Consider the following 25,177-nt stretch of genomic DNA (forward strand, 5'->3'; position numbering starts at 1 on the left):
AATGTTTTTGTATTTTTAGTAGAGACGGGGTTTCACCATGTTGACCAGGATGGTCTCGATCTCTTGACCTTGTGATCCACCCGCCTCGGCCTCCCAAAGTGCTGGGATTATAGGCTTGAGCCACCGCGCCCGGCCTCAATGTTTCTTTACTTCTGGTGCGTACCACACACTAAGGACCTACGGAGGTGAGCCTTACTCTAAGTGATAAAAGGGTTACTAAAAACGTCATGCCTGACTGTGTGAAAACAAAATCATCAATGAAATGCACCAAAGAAGCTGACGCATTATTAATATTCTCTGCTAGCTCTGTTCTGCCAGCTTTTAAATTAGCTTTAGGAACAAAAACATATCAGGCATGGGTCAGGGTTGTAGGAAGAAACACTTGGAGAGTTTCTCACCACATTCTGAACTCTATCCATTTTTTTCTTCTTTAGGAGACAGGGTCTCACTACATTGCTGAGGCTGCTCTTGAATTCCTGAGCTCAAGCAGTCCTCCCACTGTGGTCTCTTGAGTAGCTGGGATTATAGATGGGTGCTACCATGCCCGACTTAAACTCTATCCTTTTGTATAACTTATCTCCTTGAATTCTTGCAACGGTCCTAGGAGTTAAGTATTCAAATCTCCAAACCGAGGAAATAAAGTGAAAGGGAGAGACTGGGTTCACCTTCAGGCTTCAAATGCCACGCATCATCTTTCTGTCATATCACAGTAAAGAGCAAAAGAGCACTTAGCAGTGAGTCTCTTTTATAAGTGCATACTTCAAAGCCTTACTTTTAAGGAATTGTTAGCTCATTTTAGACCTGTACATTTACCTACTATACATGGAAATAAAAACTGGTCAGTGACCTACCTGCTTTAAAACCCTAATGCTAATTATATTTTATAATCAAACTCTCGGCCAGGCGCAGTGGCTCACACCTATAATCCCAGCACATTGAGAGGCTGAGGCAGGTGGATCACTTGAGGTCAGGAGTTCAAGATCAGCCTGGCCAACATGGTGAAACCTTGTCTCTACTAAAAATACAAAAAATTAGCCGGGAACGGTGGTGGGTGCTTGTAATCCCAGCTACTTTGGAGGCTGAGGCAGGAGAATCACTTGAACCCGGGAGGTGGAGATTGCAGTGAGCCAAGATCTCGCCATTGTACTCCAGCCTGGGAGACAAGAAAAAAACTTTCCCCCCAAAAAAAAAAAAAAAAAAAAAAAAATTCAAACTTTCCTGGCTTTAATACATGTCAAATGTAATAACCTTGAAAAGAGGAAGCGAGTATTATAAATTCTATGGGACAATGCCTTAGAAAGCATGGTACGTCATATGCAGACAGTTGAAGTTCTTAACTTTTCTTTTTTAAAAATTAGAGTTGGTTTACAGAAAAGTGACAGAGAATTAATACTTTTCCTTCAGACACTTATGACTCAAAAGTGAGTTCTTAGACTTTGAAATTCATCCTGAACAACAGTCTATCATCACTATCACACGGCTCCCAGCATGTGTAACTGATGAGAGGAAGGGAGGCTGTGCTGGGAGCAGCAGGAGACCCCATTTTGATGGGCACAAAGCAAGTGCATCCATTTCGGCCAATTTAGGGACTCATAAGTTTTACTCCTGCGATCCTGTAAGCTTGCCTTTCTCTCACTGTTCCCTTTCCTTCCCTTGTCTCTTTGTCCTATTCTTTCCATTACCCCTTGTTATGGACTTGTGTGCCCTGAAAATTCATTTCAATATCCTAGCCCCTGATGTGTTGGTATTTGAAGGTCGGGCCTGTAGGAGGTGATTAGGTCACGGGGGTGGGGCACTCAGCACTCACAAATGAGACTAGTGCTCTTATAAAGGGCACTCATGCAACCTAGAAGAAGGCTGTCACCAGAACCCAACCACGCGGGCATCCTGATCTCAGACTGCCAGCCTCCAGAACTGTGAGAAATAAATGTATGTTGTTTATCAGCCACCCACTCTATGGTGCTGTGTTATAGGGGCTCAAACTGATAATGAAACCCCTAGCTCTATGTATACAGTGGGCCCTAGAAACAAAACCATGTAATAACAACAAAAGGTAATTTAAAAACATGTATTAAGCGCTGGTACTATGAAGCACTGTGCTAAGGGCATCACGTGTGTTAACTCATTCAACCAAGCAACTGTATGAAGCAGTGTCACTATTTTATAGCTAGGGAAACTGATCAGAGAAAGGGTATGCAACCTGCCCAGGGCCACAAAGCTCTCATGATAGAGCATGATTTGAGTTCTGGGCAGGCACAGCAGCCGCATGACACAATCACGTCGTGATGTTCTGTGGTGTTACCATCCAGAGGCTCCTGGAGCTCTGTGCTCTAGCAGCCTATTGGATCAGCCGAGAACTTAACTGTTAGGCTACACCGTTAAGTGTAGACCTTAAATATAATTTCGAAGAAAGCCCTCATTCATCTTAAAGGCTGCCTCACTGAGTCTTTTCAACAATTCTTCGCTCTTCCTAGGATGACCTCCAAGGTAGAGCCAGGTTCCAACCTCAGGGGGAGTGAGCCTAGAGGGTGGGGCTGGAGCAGTCAGCTGCTGAAGCAGGAAAGGCACAAGCACCTTCTCTGAGTGTCTCAAATCTTACTAATGTCAAAGTCTCAACCATCATTATTACTTCACTGAAGTTTTAAGAGCCCACTTTTTCAAAATGCGCTCAGAAAGAGGAATCTTCCCCTGCTACTGCCCTCATCCCCCTCTCCCCATGTCATGTTCCCACCTCGGTTTGCTATGTTTGGGCAAGAAAAATGACATCCCATCTTTAGTCAGTTCATTTCCTGTTGTGCTTTGTGAGGAGCCCAGCTGCACTAAGTGGTAGCAACAGTTAATTAGTTGCCCTTTCTAGAAAAGGTATTTCTATTTCCCCATTGTCCCTACGCCTCAGGACAGGAGCTTGTGCGTACGAACGAGGCCATCTTCACCTGAATTTCCCAATTTCTGTGGCTTGTAATTCCCTCTGGTACTGTTCCAGGGTCCCCTTACTATGTGTACATTTCTAAGAGCATCCGTGAGGTCTGTCACATGTGCTTAAGATCAAGTCTGTACCCTCTGAGTGCAGGTACTCTCTCCTGTTAATCTGTGCCTGGCATCTGCTGGGGTGGCTGGGCAGCTGCCCTGACCACTGTGCACCCAACTGTCTGTTGTCGGACACAACAATTTCCACTGGTACCTGATGCTACTCTTCTGGGAGAATGCTGCTCCACCTGTGAGGCCAGCTCATATGTGACCTCAAGCTAAAAAAGCTTCCAAGAATCAAAATAGCACTGCATTCTGCCCAAACAGTGTCAGTCTTGCTTATTGCAAAATTGGGGGTTGAAGGTAGTCCCTCTTGATAGGGGTCAGACTTAGTGCCTGGAGCAGCATGAGAACATGCTTCTATGTGACTTCTCTCACTAGAGGCCCCAGGTACAGTTTCACAAATGTACGCCTGTCCATCCCTCAGCATAGGAAAATGTATAGAAACAGAGGGATCCAGTTCCACATATCCAACTCAGTTTAGCCTCATTTATATTGAAATTGAGTTTCTGCAGAAGAAATCAGTTATTCAAAGTATATATTTTAGCATATAGAAACTGTTATTGTTCATCTCTCTCTCTCTTTTTTTTTTTTTTTTTTTTTTTTTGGAGACAGTCTTACTCTGCTGCCCAGGCTGGAGTGCAGTGGCGCAATCTCAGTTCACTGCAACTTTATTTCCAGGGTGCAAGCGATTCTCCTGTCTCAGCCTCTCAAATAGAAAGGATTACAAGTGCTCGTCACTATGCCCAGTTAAGTTTTGTATTTTTAATAGAGACAGGGTTTAGCCATGTTAACCAGGCTGGTGTTGAACTCCTAGCCTCAAGTGATCCACCTGCTTCAGCCTCCGAAAGTGCTGGGATTACAGGCATGAGCCATCACCACCCCCAGCCCTATTGTTCATCTCTTGATCAATATCAAGAACAAAACTGGTTAACCATATATGTACTATGAAACTATAATTGGAAGTCATCCCCAGTAATATCTTGAAAGAGTAACACAAAGAAGAGAATCAATACTTTAACATTCATTGAAATACAAGTCCCATTTGATGACATTCAGAAAAGACAACATTAACAATGATTCCAGAATTAACTCTAACGTGGTGACCACAAGCACAACAGACATCTGAACATGAAAAAGTTAAATTTCAAGCAAAGTGCACTCAGTAATAACTTAATAAGAGCTACTCAGCACATTATAGGTTGGAGCTCAAGGAAGACACTTGAATCCAATGAAGAATTGTTCTAGTTTGGAGAATATGCTAATTTTCCTCTGGTAATAATTTTAGAAAACATAGGTTTTCTTCTCCAGGCAATTATTTTAATGAATCAACTGGAGTTTCAAGAAATAATCAAATAAGTTCAGTTTGGTTTCAGGTTCAGCAAAATGAGATCATGCATTCTGTTTTTGAATGAGGTTGAGGTCAGGTCCTTTGTCTAAAACAGACTAATAGATAGGAATTGAGATAATCTTATTTTTATGCCCTTGACTTCTTTGATCTTTCCTCCTGCTTCTCTTTCCCAAGCATCTATAGATTCCTGTGTTTTGATCTCATTGAACTTTTCTGTATTGTATGTTAACTTCTCTTCCCTTCCAAACTGAGTTTCTTGTCAGATCTTTCAGTCTTTTATTGAACTACTAGAACAATGTTCCTTCCTACACACAAGTGGGATACTGATGAACCAACAAGGTACTCCTTTTATCAATGCCTTCACTCTTATTAAACTAAATGACCACACATTAATATCATGCTAATAACATGTGTGGAACCAGAATGGTAAGCGACTTGAAGGTAACATCATCTCTCAAAATACAAGTGCCCAGAGCAATGCTCAAATGAGTATAAGCACAGAGTTAAATGGTTAAAAATAATGTACATCAGTAAAAAATGTAAATCAGTAAAGATTTTCCAAATAACAGCTTGCACAATTTGTGAGATCAATGGTAGAAATGATAATGTAGAGAAGAAAGATTTCATTTCTTTACAATTTTCAAATTGCAGCATGAAATTGGTATTGGTGTTATATTGACTCTCGGCAGAAATGGTTTCTTCCTAGACATGGGAAGAATAAGCTCCAGATCTTTCTTACCTGTTATGGTGGCTTTGTTGATGGATGGTTGGTTGCACATGGGTGATCTTCTGACAAAGACAGAAAAATACAAAGCAGTAAATATGTGGGGCTTGTTGATCTGATTGCTCTCTGAGTCATTTCAGATATAGCATTTTACTTTAAAAGATTATTTTTAAGTTTGGACATGCAAATGAGTTCTTTCAGACTAGCCAGACAAGTCCCTAGGTGTTCTTTGTATTATGGTTCAGATCACACATGTCCAAAAAGAAAACTGTTAAATCTCACAGTGATTGACTTGGGGTAAATAAGCTGATGTAAGTGCCACTGGGACATGAGAGAAGAGGAAATTCATATTGACTCTATTCACTGCAGCCAGGGCTTACAGACTTTCTGAATTTGAAAAAGCAGTCAATTTATAATTGCTTTCCCTAGCATAGGGTTAAGAAATTTTTATTGTTGGCATAAATTCTCATGATTGCCTGTACATTATGAGAAGCGAATGATTTGTTGTAAACTATCTTATAATTAGAGAAGCTATTTGAACTTTTTTCTTTCTGTTTTCTTATATTGAGAAACATCTCTGATATATTTATTAGAGAGGTATATTAATGGCTTTCTAAGTAGATACTATAGAGGCTTTAGAAATACTATAAGCCAAAGGTAATTAAATAAATTCTATCTTATATTCTCTGTTTTCAGATGCTTGCCAAGTTCCCCAAAATGACTATAAACCACTTGAAGTTAAAAAAAAAAGCATACTCTGATTAACTTATATTCCCTATAGAGCCTAGCACAATGCATCCAGTATTCAGTCAATGCTTAATAAATAATGTTGAAAAGAATATCATTGATAAAATATTCATCAACATTTTTGAAATATAACTTTATAACATTATTACTTATGATTGACAACTTTGAAAATATAATAATTAAAAAACACTTTTAGATTCAAAGAGTCTGATATAAATATATTAGATATACGATAATTATAGATATATATTGCCTCTACTAATGGCTAACACTTAATAAACACTTCCTGTGGACCAGACATTGCTAAATAAGCACTTTAAATGAACTATCTCATTTAATCCTCACAATAAGCCTTAAGGAAGTAAATTTCCTTGTTCTCATTTTACCGATGAGAAAAACAAAACTCTGAGAGTTTGCAGAACTTGTTTTAACTAACAAAGCTGAGATTTGAACTCTACTAAAGTAGTCCTAGGGCCTATACTCTGCTCTGTTGCCTTAGTTTTAGATGTTTTTTTTGGAACCTATATGCACAGCCTCACATATGTGCAGATGGCATCAGGCTCTTCAAATACGCCTTGCTGAGATGACTCTCTTAGCAGGGCTGGGGAAACGTGGGGAAAGCAGCCTAGGATTTTGTAAATTCTCACTGGTTCCACTCAGCCTCTGGCTCCCTTTCATTTCTCTTTAGTTTATTGGTAACAGTTTGGGATTAAAATTTTGTGTTTGATTGAAAATGCACCAAATTTTACTTCTGAATTATTTTAGTTTTTTAATTATAAAATAACATGGTTGGGGGAAAATGGGGAAAATTTAAACTTGATAAACCAGAAGGTTAATGTTTTAAGCAGATGCTCTGAAATAGCTCTGGTCTATATATCAGTAATTATCTTCTTTTTAAATTTTTCAAAAAAAATTTTGAGACAGGGTCTCACTCTATTGCCCAGGCTGGAGTGCAATGATGTGATCATAGCTCACTACAGCCTTGAACTCCTGGGCTCCAGTGATTCCCCTTACTACCTCAGCCTCCCAAGTAGCTGGGACTACAGGTATATGTCACCATGCTTGCCTAATGAATTTTTTTTTTTTTTTTTAGAGATGGGGTCTTGCTGTGTTGAACAGGCTGTTACTTTCTTGCTAAGAGTTTATCATTCAAATAATTGATATCCTGATTATTTCTTTTCAGTCCTTGCTCTGTGAAAATGTAGAAATCATTGATTTTGTCTGGGAAAGGTATGAAATGAATATTTTTATACTCTTCTACAGTTTTGGAAAACCAGATGGTTGACTTGTTACTAATTATCTCCTCTCACTATCAATCCTACAATTAATTGGCACTCAGAAACTTGATAGCTCAATAAAAAATGGCAAGCAGAAAATATTAATCCTTTGATCCATGGTTGTATCGATACCTCTTTTAATGACAAATGAGCCAGGACTCACTTCTGGAATGAAAAAAATCTCAAGAGCAAAACAAAAACAAAAACAAAAAACCCAAGGTGACAGGAACCAGTAGTGTCTAACAAGTCAGTAGTGTGCGTCTGAAGACCGGCCCAGGGGTCGGATTTTGAACGCATTCTTCCTAGACTCCTTTTCTGCAGCAAATAAAAAGGGTGGCTTGTGCAAGGTAGCACACGCCTTCCACAAAATCCAAGGGTGAGCTTGGAAATGCTCTGGTGGCTCTACGAGTGCCAGCAGGGAAAATTCTCATTCCTCCAGGGTCATCCTCTGATAAGCCAGTTACATCACTTCGTTCTCCCTGAACAGAATTGAGTTTAGCCATGCATAGATTGAATCCTACTACTCTGATGCCCAAAGAATCTGATTTGGTTTGAAACAGTAACAGAGGCACAAATTTGCATTGACCAAAGGAAGACCACAGGGCCTTTACTCAGAGTCTGCCAGATAATACTATTTGGTTAGGTATCACCCTGGGCATTGTCAAGACAGGGAGGAAGTTTGGGCTTAAGCTATGATTTTCTGTTTTCTTCAAGCTCATCCTTTTGGTTTTAATCTGTTTGGTCCCTGTAAGTCAGCAGAAAACTTCTGTCTTGCATAGAACAGGCCTCAGATCATCTCTCTTAAGCCTGACTGATCAACTGTTTGCCCGTCACAGCTTTAAATGCTGGTACCCAGGTGACCATATATAAAAGAAGCATAAAGGCAGTTTCTTGTTCACCTTTTAAAAACAACAAGTTCAGTTTCCTGGGTAAATTCGAGACAAAAAAGTTTGGGAGTGATAACCAGTAACTTCATTTCTTCTGCAGAGCTGAGACTCTCTAAGGGAGAGGTGACTGACCTGATAAGCTACCAAATCCTCAAAGCCCCAGGGGGCTGCTGAGGTCAATATGCTATTGTATGGCCATGTTACATAGAAAACGTGATTGGTAATGAACAGGTACCTCAAAGCACACCCTCAGGTTTCACATGCTGAGTTACTACTTTACTCTATCAGCAAACAGGCCTTTGCAGAGTGATAGACTATGTATTATGCTAGGCACAGGGAATACAGATGTGAGCCAGCTACATCTCTACTCACTGGGAACTGACAATGTCCAGCAGCATCCCAATAGACAAATAGGCAACAGAAGCACAGAGAGATACACGTTAACATAGGAATGAGGCACGAGGTGCAATGAGACAAAAATGGAAAGGCACATCACCTTGATTAGGGCTTGTGAGTGTGTGTTTATGTTGGGTATTGTCAGGTGCAGTGCTCCAAAAGAAATTTTATTTAAGCTGCAACCCAAAGAATAAATGACAATTAGCCCAGTAGATGAGGAGAGGAAGACAATGAGAAGTGTACAGGCTGAGCGAATAGAACTACAAAAATTCACTACCTGGAAATACAGAGGCTAATGGGTCCCATGCCAATTACTTGCATTGTGGCATTTATATCGATTTTTAAAAACTTTTTTTCTATCACAAGAAGTACTTGAATAATGGCCAGAGCTATTTTTGATAATGGAAAATGTGAATTTGGGAGGTCAATTTTATTATTATGAAATGGAAAGTTCAGATTTTTCATTATTTTTAAGAAGTAGTAACTACTATGAAATGTTATACACTTAGGTAAGTTATAGTTCCTAATACACTTATATTCCCTGTCCTCTTAGTATTGATTTAAATTTTTTTTTCTGGAAAATTATTTGAAGTTGGTATTTTAATATTTTATTTAGTATTAATAACAGATTTTTAAATGGACATTTAAATAATAGCAAACCAGTTTTTCATTTAATATCGAAAAATTACTTTTATCCTTTTAGATTTTTTTACGTTTATCAAGAACTCCAAATGATAATCATTTCCCATCTTAGCTGTCCCTCTTTCAAATGCTTTCTGTGTTGTCATATGAATCACAATTCTACTAATTGCTCCATGAATGCTGCTGATTTAAAAGTCAGTAACAGCAGGAGAATCAAATATTTTTGCTATGATATGGTGCTTCTCCAAATCATTGTTATCTTGAGAGGATGACTTTCAGCTGACCTTAAGGTGTGATGAGATTATTCACCCATGGTTAATTTATGAAGTAAGCCCAAACTATAAAGTTACCCTGAGTGTAAATAACTGGAGAGAAGACTGATCATGCCAGGTGATTTCTGACAGATGGAATCACCATATTTATTTGTCATATTGCTTCATGTCTGATATTAGAACCATCACCACAAAGTATTTATAGAAAATTAACAGGACATCATATGACTTGGTGTAGACGGTTAGACAACATGGCAACAACACAGATAAGTCTAACATATTGCCTGGGGTTCAATCACATTGAGGGAACTTATTTAAGAGTTCAGCAAAAAAGAGGGGGAAAAAAAGGATATCTTACTTGCTAGGTGCTCGGTCTTGCAAATTAGTTAATGCAGCAAAGTTGTTTCGTACAGTTCGCAGACTGGCCAAGACCTACAACAAGAAAGGATTCTTGAAACTTCTTGAACTAAGGCCATTTAAAATACACTGGAAAATGGTTTGTTAAGAGAAAACTTGATACTGCTTGCAACTTAGTTTCATATACCACTAAAGAATCTCCCAACACTTAGTGAAATTTGCAGGTATCCACATGAAATCCAGAGAGGCCAGACTGCAGGGATTTTTCAGAAATCTCTCCGCATTATCTATGAATATGGTGACAGTAGCAGCAGTTTCCAGGGTATTATTTCTGGGTTCCTTAGTCACCCAGACAATACTCCAGGCGATATACATATAGCACATTTCAAATAGTATAATATAAAATGTGAATAAATCTCACTTTAGGGATAAAAAATTCCCTGCTCCCAAATTGTCTTCAAAAATTGATTAAGATTCTCCTAATTTTAAGTTGGCAAGCGAAGCAAATTTTAAACTGTTTTTCTACCTTTGATACATGGCTACTCTAGCTAGTAAGCAGACATTGTTTTCTTTTGTTAAGGTCATCTGAATTGTGCATTGTAAACTCTCAGGGATGCATTTCTTACACAAAGCGCTACTGCCCTGTGCATGTACAATGCCTGGCACACAGAAGATAATAAAAATTTGTTGAATAAATGAATACATAGACACAACATGCCCACACACATGACAAGGCAGGACCAATAGGTGTCACTATCTCTAGTAGTCTCTTCCTTTATCTAGTTCCAGTTGGAACTAGAAAGTAGCCAATGGACTGCAAGTGAGCCTAGGAGAAGGTTAGGAGGACATTATCTCCTTCTTCCTTCTTCCCTTTCTCCTGAAATGGGCAAGTTTTCCCAGGGTCAAATCCATATTAGATGGGATTATAAGTGATCTCAGTGACAACTAGAATGCTAAGTTTATGTAAAACACAGATTTCAAATGTCCAAGTAGGTACTATGTAACAACCTAGACGGCCTGGCTCTGCTATGTAGTAAATGTGTGAACTTGGACTAGTTATGTATCCTCTCTGTACCTCAGCTTCCTGAGCTGGAAAACTGGGATAGTGATATGCACCTCGTAGAACTGTTGTGAGGATTATATGGAATGACAGGTTTGGTGCCCAGAACAGTGCCTAGCAAATAGAAAGCATTCAGGCAATATCAGTGCATTTTTGACTTAATGACTTTGACTTAATGACTTGGCATGCACATGGGAAATTCCTTAATCCCTAGCATTGGTAATTCAAGAGTCTCCAAATTTCTAATTGTTCCAAGGGTTCCAAAGTTGTTTTCAGAAATTTTTCATGTGGCACAGATCTAGACTAAAATCAGTCTAATTTTTTTTCTAAGACAAAAATGTCCCAGACTCTTGTTTTGTTGTTGTTGTTTACAAAATTGACATTCATTTGTGTAAGTCAATGGAGAGCTGTGTATGTCCTGGGACAGTGACTTACAGTGTTTTCCCCTGAAGGAGTTAATGCTGCTTCCTAAGAAGCCAACCGTGATTAACTCAGTCACTGGAAAAACCTGGCTCATTATCTCATATAAACAATCCACGGCTCTGAAAGGTCACGCTGCCTATGATGGAGTAGTCAAATAGCCAACTGCTGACATCAGACCACGATGTCTTTCATTAGGCATGAAATCTTGAATGATGCATAAGTAAATCGGATAAATGATCCACTGTCATTAAATCATACAGGCTTAATTTATGTTTTAAAAAGCGAATATGAAACACACTAATGAAGACTTTAAGATAAATCCATTGCACCAGATAATCGATCCCCTTCCTAGGAAAAAAATTGAACCCCAGAATTCTGAGATTTTTATTCCAATACATAATATTTAAGTTCATTGCAGTTGACAGCTAGATAAATAGACATAGAACTGCAGGCAATTTATTTTCTATGCTCATTTGAAAGGAAACAGTCATGAAAAGAAACATTAGTTCATGATAGAAAAAAATTTCTGCACAGAAGCTTTGCCTCTGTTATAATAAACATCTAATTTAATGCACAACCTAATTTAATATTATTTTGTCTTAGCTTTTAATTTAAAATTTATTTTTCTATAATTTATATCTTTACATGGTTCTGAATTTAAACAAAAGGGTTTAAAGCAAAAAGTCTCCCTTTCTATAATTAAGAGTCAAAATTATTGTTATTTCAGAAAAGAGGCAATAGAAACAGATTAACCGGGGGAGGGACACTCATGGACATTAAAATATTGATGCTGTTCTATTTCCTAATTTAGTATTATTCTTTATAATTTGCACAGGTACCAGCTATACTCTCTATATTATAAATATGAAATACTTCAAAACAGAGTGAAAAAAGAAATCTGTCTTCCAGTCTCTCCTTCAGATGTTTAGCTGCCTGGTCACTAGCAATTAAATTTTAGGTTTTTATCTTAAAGTTTTGTTTTTTTTTTCTTACAAACACTGTTGCAATAAATAACCTTGTAGAGACATTATTCCTTATGCATGCCAGTATTAGATTATTTATTGTGTGTGTGTGTGTTTTGCAGTAGGACAAACAGTATTTTATAAATTTTATGTTCCATATTAACTATTATCTTCTACACTATAACATGGAGTAAACAGTAGAAGTGTAAATAACAGTTCCAGATAAATTTTATAAGGGGGTGTTGCCTTGGGCCTCGCTGATTGACATTTGGCATCATTATCACTATTATTACTGTGTTAGTCTTTTAAGCTTTCACTTTGCACTGCAGGGCACAAAGAGAGAGGCATCTGTTACTGTAGGCTGTGGGGAGAACTAGAAACATTTTTACCGAAGTCCCTAAGTTAAATTTCCATTGTTCTTTGTTTTTGTTCTGGGCAGCCCTCACTTCCCCTGATTTCAACTCTTTAAGAGCTGTCCTCAAAGCTGTAATGCTCCTATAATAGTCCTCACTCCTTAATGCTTGCTAACTAAAAAAGGTCCCTGAGGTTTCTCCCACATAGCTCAATGGTTAGAAAATTAAGGTCATTTCTTTCTCTTCTGCCCCACCAAGCAAAAGTGTAGCCAGTCAATGTCAAAAATACATTGGCAATGATGAGAAATATATATTCCTTAGGAAAGAAATACTGGGAGTGTTACAGAAAAATTTTGGGTTCATGTATTAGCCCATGGGGAAGGATTCAATGTTATTTACATACGTACTCTCGTAGGTGCTTCTAAACATTTATTCACGGATAGGATTCACTGAAAATAGCAGAAAAATGCAGCTCTCATTTAACACTTAAACAGCTGAACATTGGCCGGGGGCGGTGGCTCATGCCTGTAATCCCAGCACTTTGGGAGGCCGAGGTGGGCGGATCACGAGGTCAAGAGATCGAGACCATCCTGGCTAACATGGTGAAGCCCCGTTTCTATTAAAAATACAAAAATTAGCTGGGCGTGGTGGCGCGCGCCTGCAGTCCCAGCTATCGGGGAGGCTGAGGCAGGAGAATTGCTTGAACCCGGGAGGCGGAGGTTGCAGTGAGCCGAGATCGCGCCACTGCACTCCAGCCTGGTGCCTGGCGAAAGAGTGAGACTCTGTCTCAAAAAACAAAAAACAAACAAACAAAAACAGCTGAACATTATAGCCTAAAAAAAAAACAGGGACATGCATGGTTTTAATGATTGTTTTTCATAACCATATACACTTACTACCACTAGATGGCGGTAAAACACAGACCATGAGTTGCCATTGACGGCGAGGGAAGCGGAGACCGGCACTAGGAGAGATTCGTTACTTCGGTTACACCTCCGGAAAAAGCTGGAGTGAAGTTGGGCTTATTTACAAAATAGAAATGTCATTTTTATGAAAAGAAAATCTCTTTCCAAGTTATGTTTGTTTAAACTGTATGAAATTGCTGGTTTGTAAACCAGAAAAGGTTGATAGACAATTTTATATGATTTGATCTAAAAAGAACTTAGATATCCAGAAGACAGTAATTGTAATTTAAATTAATTAAGGCTAAAGACAAGCTAAAAAATTAACACCAACTGCAAGCAGGTGACTATCTTCTTTCAGAGCTTGGCAGGGAGGCCCTAGTACAGTCTGCAAGCTTGGGGATGGTGATGAGGCCACAAGATCGCTGCTGCTGGGTGAAGTGGCTGAGGGGCAGGTAGGAGTATTGGAAGAATATTGGTTATGTTCTATTACCAACTAAATGGTAATATTCTATAGTGTTAATAACTAGTGCATTTTTCTTCCTACAAGTATCCCAGGTGCTGTATTTTGGTTACAGTAAAGGCAAAAAGATGTAGTTGTTGTTCCTACCCTGTATTTTCAAATCAGAAATAAGTACCTCCTTAGTCTGAATGATGTGAGGGTTTCTCCAGGGATCCAGCATAAAGCTTGGGTTTTCCTGCTTTCTCTTTCACCAGTGTCTACTTCATTTAACATTACATACTTCTACATGAGAATTCTAGTCAACTTAGAGTTTTACTACAGGGTGGTGCTGTCACAAATCCTGGGATCACTGAGCCTGGAGGCAGCTGACCACAGAGAAGAGTTTCCTACAGCTCATCTGCCTGTGCCTCCTTAGTGCTCCTTGGCCCCCAAGAGCTCTGGCTAAGAAAAAAATGTCAGTTGCTGAGTGCACTCCACTGGGATTTCTCTGTAGCCTTGATGTCTAAAGAAATACTCACACCAAAAGATTTCAACACAAACACAAGGGAATACTTCAACAATTAAAATTAAAAAAATTTAAAGCTGTCACTTTTTCTGGGGACCAAAGGGATTCTGAGCTTATAGGGGGAAGCATAAGAAATCAGAAGTGGAAAATAATTTAGGTTAAACACCAGCAAGAATTTCTAGCCCTGACAGTGTTTTAGACAATGGGATAGACTATGGAGGGATATTACATGATGTCTTAGGCTTTAGCCTGGCCAAAAAAGTGCAATATACCTTTTTTTAACATGACTTCCTACATTCTCTAATTTACGATTTTATTCTTTTCATGCCAAAGGAAACCATGATTTGGAAAGACCAGGGAGGAGTCCCTTTGTGTTTTAGAGATGGACTCAGGCATAAAGAAATTAGTTCTCAAGAAGAAGTAGAAGATTAGATGGGTTTGGGAGAAGATCTTTGAATACTTTAGAGAGTAGAGGGCCATTTTTAGGAGCCATGGGAAAGAAAATATGCACAGAAAAATAAATATCAAGAATATAAAGTAAAATGTCAGCAGTTATTTGGGGGTTTGGAATTTAAAAATTTTTCCTTTTCTTTTTCTTATTATTTTTCTAAACTTTTTATGGAAAAACTTTTGTTTTTATTTTTATTTTTTGAGAAGCATAGGTTTTCCCCTAAAATGTAGTGTGAAATACCAAACTTCAAAGCATACTAGGAAAAGAGGATAATTCTTTGGCTTACTTGACTGAATATTTTTCTGAATGACTTTTCTAAAACCAGTCGTTTTCTGTCCTTCAGTGAAAGCAATTATAACATATCAGGCAAATTTAGGTTGGTATCACTTCAAGTGACATAAATATCTTATGTTTTTAGTATTAAAAGAGTTAATGCTAAAATAGTTCGCATTTACCGTGAAATGGTAAGTGTTCTACTTTGTATTAAAGAAAATTTGAGGACTTAATGATTGGGTCAGCAAAATATGCCAATCACGTCCAACAGGGTTTAAGAGAAGGCCACCTAAACGTACTCATTGGGACTTCTCTCTCATCTGCCTCCCCATAGATGCTCTACCAGTGGTGAAACTCTTCAGGGTTGAACAGTTTTTTGTTTTGTTTTTAATTCTAGTGGGGCTTTCCAGATCTTATACTCCAGTAAACTGCCATTTGTAAAAACCATGATGAAGCCACTTAAAAAAGATCTGCAGCCTGTTGAGCAATGACCACTCTCTCTAAGGCGTTCCGAGTCACTGAGTCAATCACAAGCAAAGTCTTAATTTATTATGGGATTATTTTTAGGCATCAAATATGCCTATAAATTATACAAAGTTGATTTATATTCAAATTTCTAATTTCAAGTACATTAAGTATACATCTTTTTAATTTAAATAGCTTACTAACATGGAATAAATTATAGAAATGTGTATTTCCCAATATCTTGAAATTCTATTAGTTTTTCCTTTCTTGAGGATTATAGGTACACTACAGAAAATGTCCAATCAGGTAGAAGACCAGATTTCCTTAGATTTTAAGAGCTCTGATGGCAGGGTTCAAGTCCCATTTACGAATCTATTTGTTGCAGATTAATAAACATTACTTGAAGAAAGAAGACCAGATATCATACACAGAACTTTTTTCATTTTTTATTAAACATTTATATATATATTTTCTTATAATAATACCTAGATAGTTTGCTAAGAAACAAGAATAGCTACCTGAATGAACTCAAATTGGAATGATTGGTTTTATGTTTGGTAATGTTACTAACATTGTTATGCCTTATTTTGTCTGTTCACCTCTCTCTCAGCTCTTATAGAATTATAAGCTTTCTATAGTTATTAAAAACCTCTAGCTTTATAAGATTTTGCTATCATGTAATATTATTAAATCATTTAAGTGTGCCAGGCGCGGTGATTCAAGCCTGTAATCCCAGCACTTTGGGAGTCCGAGGCAGGCAGATCACGAGGTCAAGAGACTGAGACCATCCTGGCCAACATGGTGAAACCCCGTCTCTACTAAAAATACAAAAAAATTAGCTGGGCGTGGTGGCGTGTGCCTGTAGTCCCAGCTATTCGGGAGGCTGAGGCAGGAGAAGTGCTCGAACCCGGGAGGTGGAGGTTGCAGTGTGCCGAGATTGCGCCACTGCATTCCAGCCTGACGCCTGGTGACAGAGTGAGACTCTGTCTCAAAAAAAAAAAAAAAAAAAAAAAAAATCATTTAAGTGTAAATTTTTTGGACATAGAAATACAGGTACTAGAAAGAATTCATAATCTCCAGCAAAACCTTCAGCAAACAAGATATTAACCATCTGAAAAGGATGGTGGTTGTATTTTATTTTCAATTGCCTGCATTAATTAAAAATGGCACTATTATACATTATGTTACTGACGGATTGATTAGATTTTAGGTCTAAGTTATAGTAATAAAAGTTCAGGAAATTTTAAAAAGTAGAACTATACATAATCCTACTATCTAAACCCTGCTATTATCCACTTTTTAAAAATAATATGACATTTTAGAGATCAAAGAACATTTTAAGCTCTATACATTTAAACCAATAACAATTAAAATTTCCTTTAGTATTATATTTTCTAGCAATTGTGCCTAGCATTTTATAATCCTGGTATCATTTCAGTGTCTTAGCAACCTTATGAGGTGGGTACTTTTGGAGCTGTTATTTGACAGAGGAAGAGACCAGGCTTGGAAAAGTTCAGTGACTCACTCAAGTCCATTTCCTTGGCAAGAGGAGGTGAAAGTGTTTTAACTAGATCTGACTGTCCTTCATCCAGCTCAGTCCCCTAACTTTACCAGTTGGAAAAAAAGAGGATCCCAAAAATCTAAGTGAGTTGTCCAAGGTACAAGAGCACCTTAATGTATGATGCAGGCCTGGTTATAATTTATGCTATAGGCCTGATTGTAATTTTTACAACCTCTCAGGATTACTTGCATTTCAATATTTAACATTTCTCAGTCATTAGTGTTGGCTTTGAACCTGCTTCATGCCTCAGGTTAAATCAGCTTTATCTCATTCTGTCCTTAGTTGTCTATAACAGGGGCTCTCGACTTTTGCACACTGGAAAAATACTGAGGCCTTTAAGAAATACAGATGCTTGGATCAGATCTCCATTTTAAAAAATTTAATTGACCACAGCTGCAGCCTGGGTACTGGGATAAGAGGTCTCTAGGTTAATCTAACATGCAGGTAGGGTTGAGAAGTATTGGTCTATACATAGAACCCTTTCATATATATATTCCAAAACATTTTAGATCATTTTATCACCTTCCTGCATCTATGTCATGTAGTTAAAGTATTTTCATAACTTGTATGCTTAGAAGAAACAAGTAAACATCAACATGTCAGGTAAATTTTTGTACAAATGAGATATGTAAAAAAAAAAAAAGATAAAGTATTGGGTTGAATTGGAATATTGAATTTCAAGCACTGATCATGTACCAAATTATACTAAATGTAACTTAAGCCATGATACAGCCTTCTGCTTCTAGTACTTATGTCAGTTAAGGAAATATGGGTCCAATTAAGTATATCCCTTAGCTAATTTGTTATTTGAAGCAAACACACTCTTGGGTCTATGGGTTTACAGGAAACAGATTAATATAGCCAAAGTCACTTTCTCTAGCATTGCCTTTGAATTGCTTGAATGAACCAAGAATTTGTATTTATATTTGTGCTTGATTTAAAATTAAATTAAATTAACAACCAGAACTAATCCCCCAAATTAAATTTTTATATCTGTGAGAAACCTGCCCATTCACCAAGCTGTGCTTACCTGAGCAAATGGAGTCACAATCAAGTCATCTCCGTGTCTGAAAAAGAAACCAAATCCCACATTAGAAGTCACCAATAACTCTGTGCTCAGTGTTGATCAATATTAATGGCAAGTTCCACTTTCATGAATTCCCATAGAGAATTACAGTGATTCCATCCTTATTCTTCAGCACATGTTCTTCCCAGCAACTGGGTTAAAAATATGTCTTCCGGGATGTTAACTATTGTCCAACTCGCTGGGTAAACAGAGGGGCTTCTTGATCATCAGCCAGGGTCACTGTTGCTTTGTAGGCACACAGCATGTGCAGTAGTAGAAATGGTGTTCCAGCAGTGGGGCCTGAGTTTTACTTTTGGCCTCTTACTATAGATATTAGTAAGGAGTGCTATAGAAGGAACCAGCCACTGCAGTGACTTCAGTGAGAGAACCCTTGACCATCTAACATTTGAAGGTGATTAGTATGGAGTGTTCCGCATCACCCCGTGTAAGTCTTGGACAGGCTAGGAACTGTAGATGACATGGGACTGCATCATACACTAATAAAAACCCACTGAAAGTTTCAACTGACTCACATCCCAGCCACTGTAGTTACTGGGGCATGTTGCTCCGTGTGTGCTGTTGCTGCAGCAACCCCAGCTACACCGTGCCTGGGGTATGGGAGCAAGGTGTCAGCATGACGTGTCTTGGAGGGACAGGGAAAGGCAAAGAAAGTTGTGCAACATTCTAGTTAGAGGAAAGTGAGAAACTGGGGCCCAGTGTTCTTCTGTGGCATTTCTTCGCAAGAATAATTTGAGAGAAGGATTTCCAGAGTCACTATCAGCTATTTCTTGATCTAGCTAGCTAAAGTTCTTAAATCAAATGTGAATGCTGTTATTCAACACAGACAGCTTCCTGGACATGACCCTAATTGAGAACAGTGCAAATAAACTTTTCACTCATGCATAAACAATCTGAAAAGTATCCGAGTGACCCCAAACAACACCATGAAACATGCCGTGGCACAGGGAGCACATGGATGATGTCACTAAATAAATAGTTACCGATAGCTAGACTAGGTGGTGTGGCTATCATCAAACCATGTGGAGATTCTGGAAAATTAAAATGCAGGAAATAAAACCAAAAGAAGGTAAAAACAATTTAAAAGAAGCATGTGTTATTTTATACCCCCTTAGTTCCAGAAGCATGTTTTTCAAGAGGCACTTGCTCTTTGTAGAGATTATTCATAGAACTCTAGAACAATAAGGCAGGACATTGGGTTTCATGATCATTTATAGAGGAGGCAACTGAGGTTCAGACAGAGTGTAAGATGTAAAAGGTAATAAGTGGTAGAGGCAGGATTTCAATCAAAAAAGATATTTTCTCATCTTGAAGTTTAATTGCCATTGTAACAGTATTAAGAGGTGAGGGCCTGCAAGAAATAATTAGGTCACGAGGGCTCCACACTCTGGAATGAATTAATGCTGTTACGGTGGGAGTGGGTTAGTTATCTTGAGTGGGCTGTTATAAAGTGAGCCCAGCCCCTCATGCTTTTTCTTTTGCATGTGCTCACTTTCCCTTCCATCTTTCCATCCTTTGGGATGATGCATCCCAAATGCCCTAATCAGAGGCTGATGCCATGCCCTTGGACTGCCCAGCCTCTAGAACTGTAAGATATATAATTCTTTTCTATATAAATTACCCTGTCTGTGCTATTCTGTTATAGTAACAGATACTAAGATACTGCTCTTCTCTTATCAATAAATAATTTACATAACTCTCAAAAAAAAAAAAAATTCTTCGGAGGTCAAGCCCAGAAAGGCTCTTTCCTAGAGCAATGGCCCAGGGTGGGAGCAGGCCTGGTGCACTGAAGTGGGGAGGAGGCCACTGTGCCCAAGGGAGCCAGCAGGGAGGGATGAAGCCAAGGAAGCCTAGCAGTTGCCTAGATGAGGAAGAAGGAGATAAGGAGCTGCAATGAGAAGCTCAGTGATTCTAGAGAAGGCCATGCAAGGCAGGAAATGCCAGAATTGTGTGTGGTAATGAGCCAGGCTGCAGATCATGGAGACCTTGCACGACATGTACAAGAACTTGGATTTTACTCTCTGATGGAAGTTTGGGTTGGAATTTCAGTTCTGCCACATACTAGGTGTATGAACTTGTACAAGTTATTAAACTTCCCTTTCCCTTGGTTACCTCTTCTGTAAAACGAAGATAATAGCACATACATATAGTGTTGTTTGGGATTCAATAAATTTATAAGGTTAAGTGCAGAAAAATGTGCTGCCACACAGTAAATATTCAAAAAACATTGCTATAATAATAATTGGCAGTAGTAAATATTTTTAAATCATAATGATTTTTGCTTGCTATGCAGTCAGGGAATTGCAAAGACTCAGAAAACTGATACTTCATTAAGAAGAACTACTGAGCCTCTGTGACAGGTCTATAAAAGATTGAGGGCATTTAAGGGGCAAAAGGGAAGCAGGGAGACCAGTGTAGACAATAGAAGAGATGAGGACCTAAACTAAATCAGTGGTAGTTGAGAGAGAGAGGGAAGATGACAGCATTAAAATCTCTGGGGGAAAGAAAAAGTTCTGGGGAACAAAAGTTATGAAAATTTTAAACATTTACAAAAGTAAAAAGAATGTTATCATGGCAGGCATATTTTTAATACAATATTCCAACAACATTGCAAGGTAGGTGATATTACCCCCATTTTTCAGATGAGAAAATTGTAGCTCAAATTGGTTAAGAGACTTAACACAAAGACACGCAGGTAGTAAGCTGCACAGCCATGCCTGGAATGGTCCCCTGTTATGATATGCATTGGCAGATTCCTATGAAACAGCTTAAAAATATTAAAAATAAAGCTCTAGGAAAATGGCCCAATAAATGCAAATTTCAAAATGATGCCAGGGCTGGCCAGCTACATTTCTTCCTTGGCCTATCATTCTGACTTTGCCTTCTGGCTGTGTCATATAGGCAAAATGTAGCGCTACAATTTTTCTTATGTACTTATTTTGAAACAGTAGCCTAACTCCCACAAAACAACTAAGAAATACTTCCAGATACACCAGTGTTTAAAAAGCAAGAATACAAAATCCAGAGCTAAGCATTTGACAGCTTTCTACACGCACAAAGGCAACTTTAGGGTTCATTTGAAGCAAAACATTCTTGTGAGTGGTGGACAAATCAGTAAACTGTGTAGTGCATTAGAAGTCCAAACACAACAGACATTTTCAATAGCTGTATATACTACATATATTGCATTCAAGATAGTTCAATGGTTTCTGACATTAAAAAATGCTATTAAAAATTTACTGATGGGAGGTATATTACAAAAGGAGAAAAGACATGTTATCTATGCCTACTTGATTTGCCAGTTCGATAAACTATTAATCTGCCTCAATGCATGGCCAAGCTGAAGACATTGTATTGTAAAACGGACGAGAGGCAGTTCAGCTAGCCAAAATTAAAATAATATGAAATTCTGTAATTGTCCCAAGCTATCATCTCCTCTTTCATTTATTCTTTATATTTATCCTACTATGAAGTTTATTTTTTCAGAACTAAGTTATCTTGACCAAGCACATCATCAATCTGAAATGAATCCATGGAAATATGTCCCCTAATTTTGTACATAGATTACATTGGATTTGAATCTTTCACAACTCAAAAGGGTTGCATATTTATTAAAATGTTTAAATTTTTTCTTCGGTTGTATTTCCAAGTTTTATAAATGATATACTTAGAATATACAATATTTAAGATAATTTACCAGTCTTGCTTTATTCCCTATGAAAGCATAACAAAAGACAGTTATACTTTTAGTGAAGGGAATATGTTATTTTTTAATAAATTGCCCAGAAATGGTTTCTGCCAAATATCTCAAGATAGTCTAATTTTAGTAACAGTAAAATGTATTCCCAGCATTTCAATGGCAGATGTCCTCAATAAAGAGGTTATATCCTATTCTTTTATTTTCAAAAGTATATAATGCTTAAATTATCTCTGAATATGTACCTAACATATAATTTAAAAATCTTTGTCTAAGTCCTCAACTCAATATTAAAACAGATCTCTTCAGACATACTGTTACTAGTAAAATGAGGCAGGTAAAACATATTTTTATTTGTGGTTAGAAACATATCTTTTCATTGTGTCTTACAATTTGCTTATAATAATTTAAAAACAGATCTGGTAGTTAAGATCAACAGAAGATTCACTTTGTGAATATGATTTGGCTTAAAGTATGTGTGGGTTTTAATGAATTGAATAATAACATATGCTAAAAATATTCCTATGAAATAAAATGATTCTGAAATTTTGCAACTGAACAATTTTATCAAAAAGAAACTTTATTTAAAGTGCCTTGCCAAGTAAAGTGGGGTTGGGAGGGATTATAATAAATGTAATAAATTGGGGCTTCCTGAGATGGGAAGAGACAATTAGGGTCTCCTATAAAGTGTGACTGAGAAACTTGATTATTGCCTGGACACTTGAAATTGCACCTCCTGGTAATGTGAATTTTGGGTGAGGATGATGCAATATTGACTTTTATTTAAATAAAAATAAATATAACAACAATAACCCTTAACAAAAACAGCTGGGATCTGTTATAAGGAAAATACAGCTCTTGGCTGGGCGCGGTGGGTTACGCCTGTAATGCCAGCACTTTGGGAGACCGATGTGGGCGGATCATGAGGTCAGGAGTTTAAGACCAGCCTGGCCAAGATGGTGAAACCCCGTCTCTACCAAAAATATAAAAATTAGCCAGGCGTGATGGCGCACTCCTATAATCCCTGCTGCATGGGAGGCTGAGGGAGAGAAATGCTTGAACCCGGGAGGCAGAGGTTGCAGTGAGCCGAGATCGCACCACTGCACTCCAGCCTGGGAGACAGAGCGAGAATCTGTCTCAAAAAAAAAAAAAAGAAAAAATACAGCTCTTCAAAAAACAAAAAGAACTGGAGTGTTCATGGGGGACAGGTGGAGAATGAGGGATAGGAAGGCTCAGAAAAAAAGTCATTTTGACACTGGATGTCTATATGTATGTATGCACATATGTATGTGGGTGGTCAGATTGGTACCCAGGTAACAGTCACAGTAGAATGCAAGTGCAGAAACTTCTAGAACAGACAGGATGAGCCATTACAGGTCAGTGTGGGAGTCAGTATCACACTGGTCTTAAGTGTCATGATGTCCAAGGAGGTGCCACATGCTCTGCCACCTCTGGTTACCAGGAACTGAACCAGATTCATCTTCATTAGTCCCAGGGTGCCTTGCCTCTCCCAAAGATAAAGACTTGCTGAGTCCTGAGCTAGGGCTGCTGGAGGCAGGAGAATGCAAGGCTCAACAGTACACTATTGTCTCTCTTTTTTTCACAAGAGAAATGGCAGTAGAGTCAAGAACTTCTATTCTCTATCCCCTCTGCCATCTTTGCTTCTGTGTTATCACTTTATTTTCTACCCTTATTCTTTCTGTAATAAGAAGACAGAAACAAGCAGGACACTGAAAGCAAGAAATCCACATGCCCACACTCCTATGGAGACTTCGTTGGAATCTATAAATGGTTCAAGTACTTAAATATGAAAGAGCCTGTTGTCATCTTAAAAAAATAAGTTAAACCAACATCAGCACCTGAAAATAAAATATCCTAAGCAAGTTCAAGATTGGTTGAAATCTTAAATACACTAGGTGGCAACCTTTCTCTGTTTTACTATTACTAAATCACAAGGAAAAGGTGATACAGTTAATTAGAAGAAAGTTTTTACTTTATGGAACAAAGACCCCCCAATCCCATGATATTTAAAGCATTAGTGGCCATGTAAGGCATACTGCTTCTGAATATCACACATTGCAAATTTTAGCATGACAAAGGATTGCATGAACTAGCACTTTGAAGAAGTCATAGGCTGGGACTTACACTTGAATCTCATCTTTGTTGTTGTTGTAGTTGTTTTTTAATGACATGGAGGTTTGCTATGTTGCCCAGACTGGCCTTGAGCTCCTGAGCTCAAATGATGCTTCTCTCAGTCTACGGGGTGCCTAGGACTACAGGTATGCACCATCGCGCAGAGTGAATGACATCTTGTGCAAACTTCTGTCATCTTCTGTGCTTTACTCACTCTTACTAGAAAGATATTTGCCTTTGAAGTTTGTCAATAGGATTAGGACACTGATAAACATACAGAAAATTAAAATACTCATTTTGAAATATAAGGCCAAAATTTTGACAATTTTGAAATTCCTAGTATCTGTCTTCCCTCAGACTAAAAACTATCATCCACCCATCAATTCACTCTTGACCACTTCTTTTAGAATTATAGAGAAACAAGTATGTTCTAATTTTTAAATGAATATAAAATATTTCTGGGGGCCTAGGCTATTTGACAACATCCAAGGATGAGCTACAGGAGGAGCCATGTCTACACAGCTCTCCAGTCCCATCTTCATAGAAATATGGACATATAAAACAAATAGTAAACATATAACTTACTTGATCCGTGTGTGTGTGTGTGTTTGTGTATTTATACATATACCCATAAACACACACACGCACACTTTTTTCAATCTAATCTTTTTTTTTTTTTTTTTTTTAGCATGACAAAGGATTGCATGAACTAGCACTTTGAAGAAGTCATAGGCTGGGACTTACACTTGAATCTCATCTTTGTTGTTGTTGTAGTTGTTTTTAAATGACATGGAGGTTTGCTATGTTGCCCAGACTGGCCTTGAACTCCTGGGCTCAAGTGATGTCCTTGTCTCAGTCTATGGGGTGCTTAAATTAATATTTCATATATATATGTGTGTGTGTGTATACACCCATATATGCAAAATACACATACACACACATACACACACAGGTCAAGTAGGTTATATTATGTGTTTGTTTTATATGTCCATACTTCCATGTACATATATACACACACACACATATAGGAAGTTTATGCATACATATACATACTTTGGAGATGTAGAAGAACTTAAAGAACCATCCAAAGATAACTATTGATAACATTTTCCCACTGCATGTGTGTGAGCACATATATGTAACACAGTATGTGACTATTATGGAA

The 25,177-nt window shown here is 38.0% G+C and overlaps 1 protein-coding gene across 9 annotated transcripts in view; it reads right to left on the reverse strand.

The window, feature by feature from the left end:
* The window catches only part of PDE4D (phosphodiesterase 4D), a 1,550,946-nt gene that overhangs the window by 205,868 nt on the left and 1,319,901 nt on the right, over positions 1-25,177 (reverse strand). For 8 of the 9 annotated variants that reach the window (XM_017499191.2, XM_037728085.1, XM_017499194.2 and 5 more), the window contains 3 exons: positions 18,129-18,165; positions 9,682-9,755; positions 5,118-5,167 (listed from right to left, as the gene is read on the reverse strand). In XM_017499191.2, the coding sequence (XP_017354680.1) occupies positions 5,118-5,167; positions 9,682-9,755; positions 18,129-18,165 (161 nt within the window). The remainder of the gene's footprint in view (positions 1-5,117; positions 5,168-9,681; positions 9,756-18,128; positions 18,166-25,177) is intronic. The other variant, XM_017499200.2, reaches the window with a different exon arrangement.

This window comes from Cebus imitator, unplaced genomic scaffold (genome assembly GCF_001604975.1).
Source record: "Cebus imitator isolate Cc_AM_T3 unplaced genomic scaffold, Cebus_imitator-1.0 Scaffold255, whole genome shotgun sequence".
Classification (NCBI taxonomy): Eukaryota; Metazoa; Chordata; class Mammalia; order Primates; family Cebidae; genus Cebus; species Cebus imitator.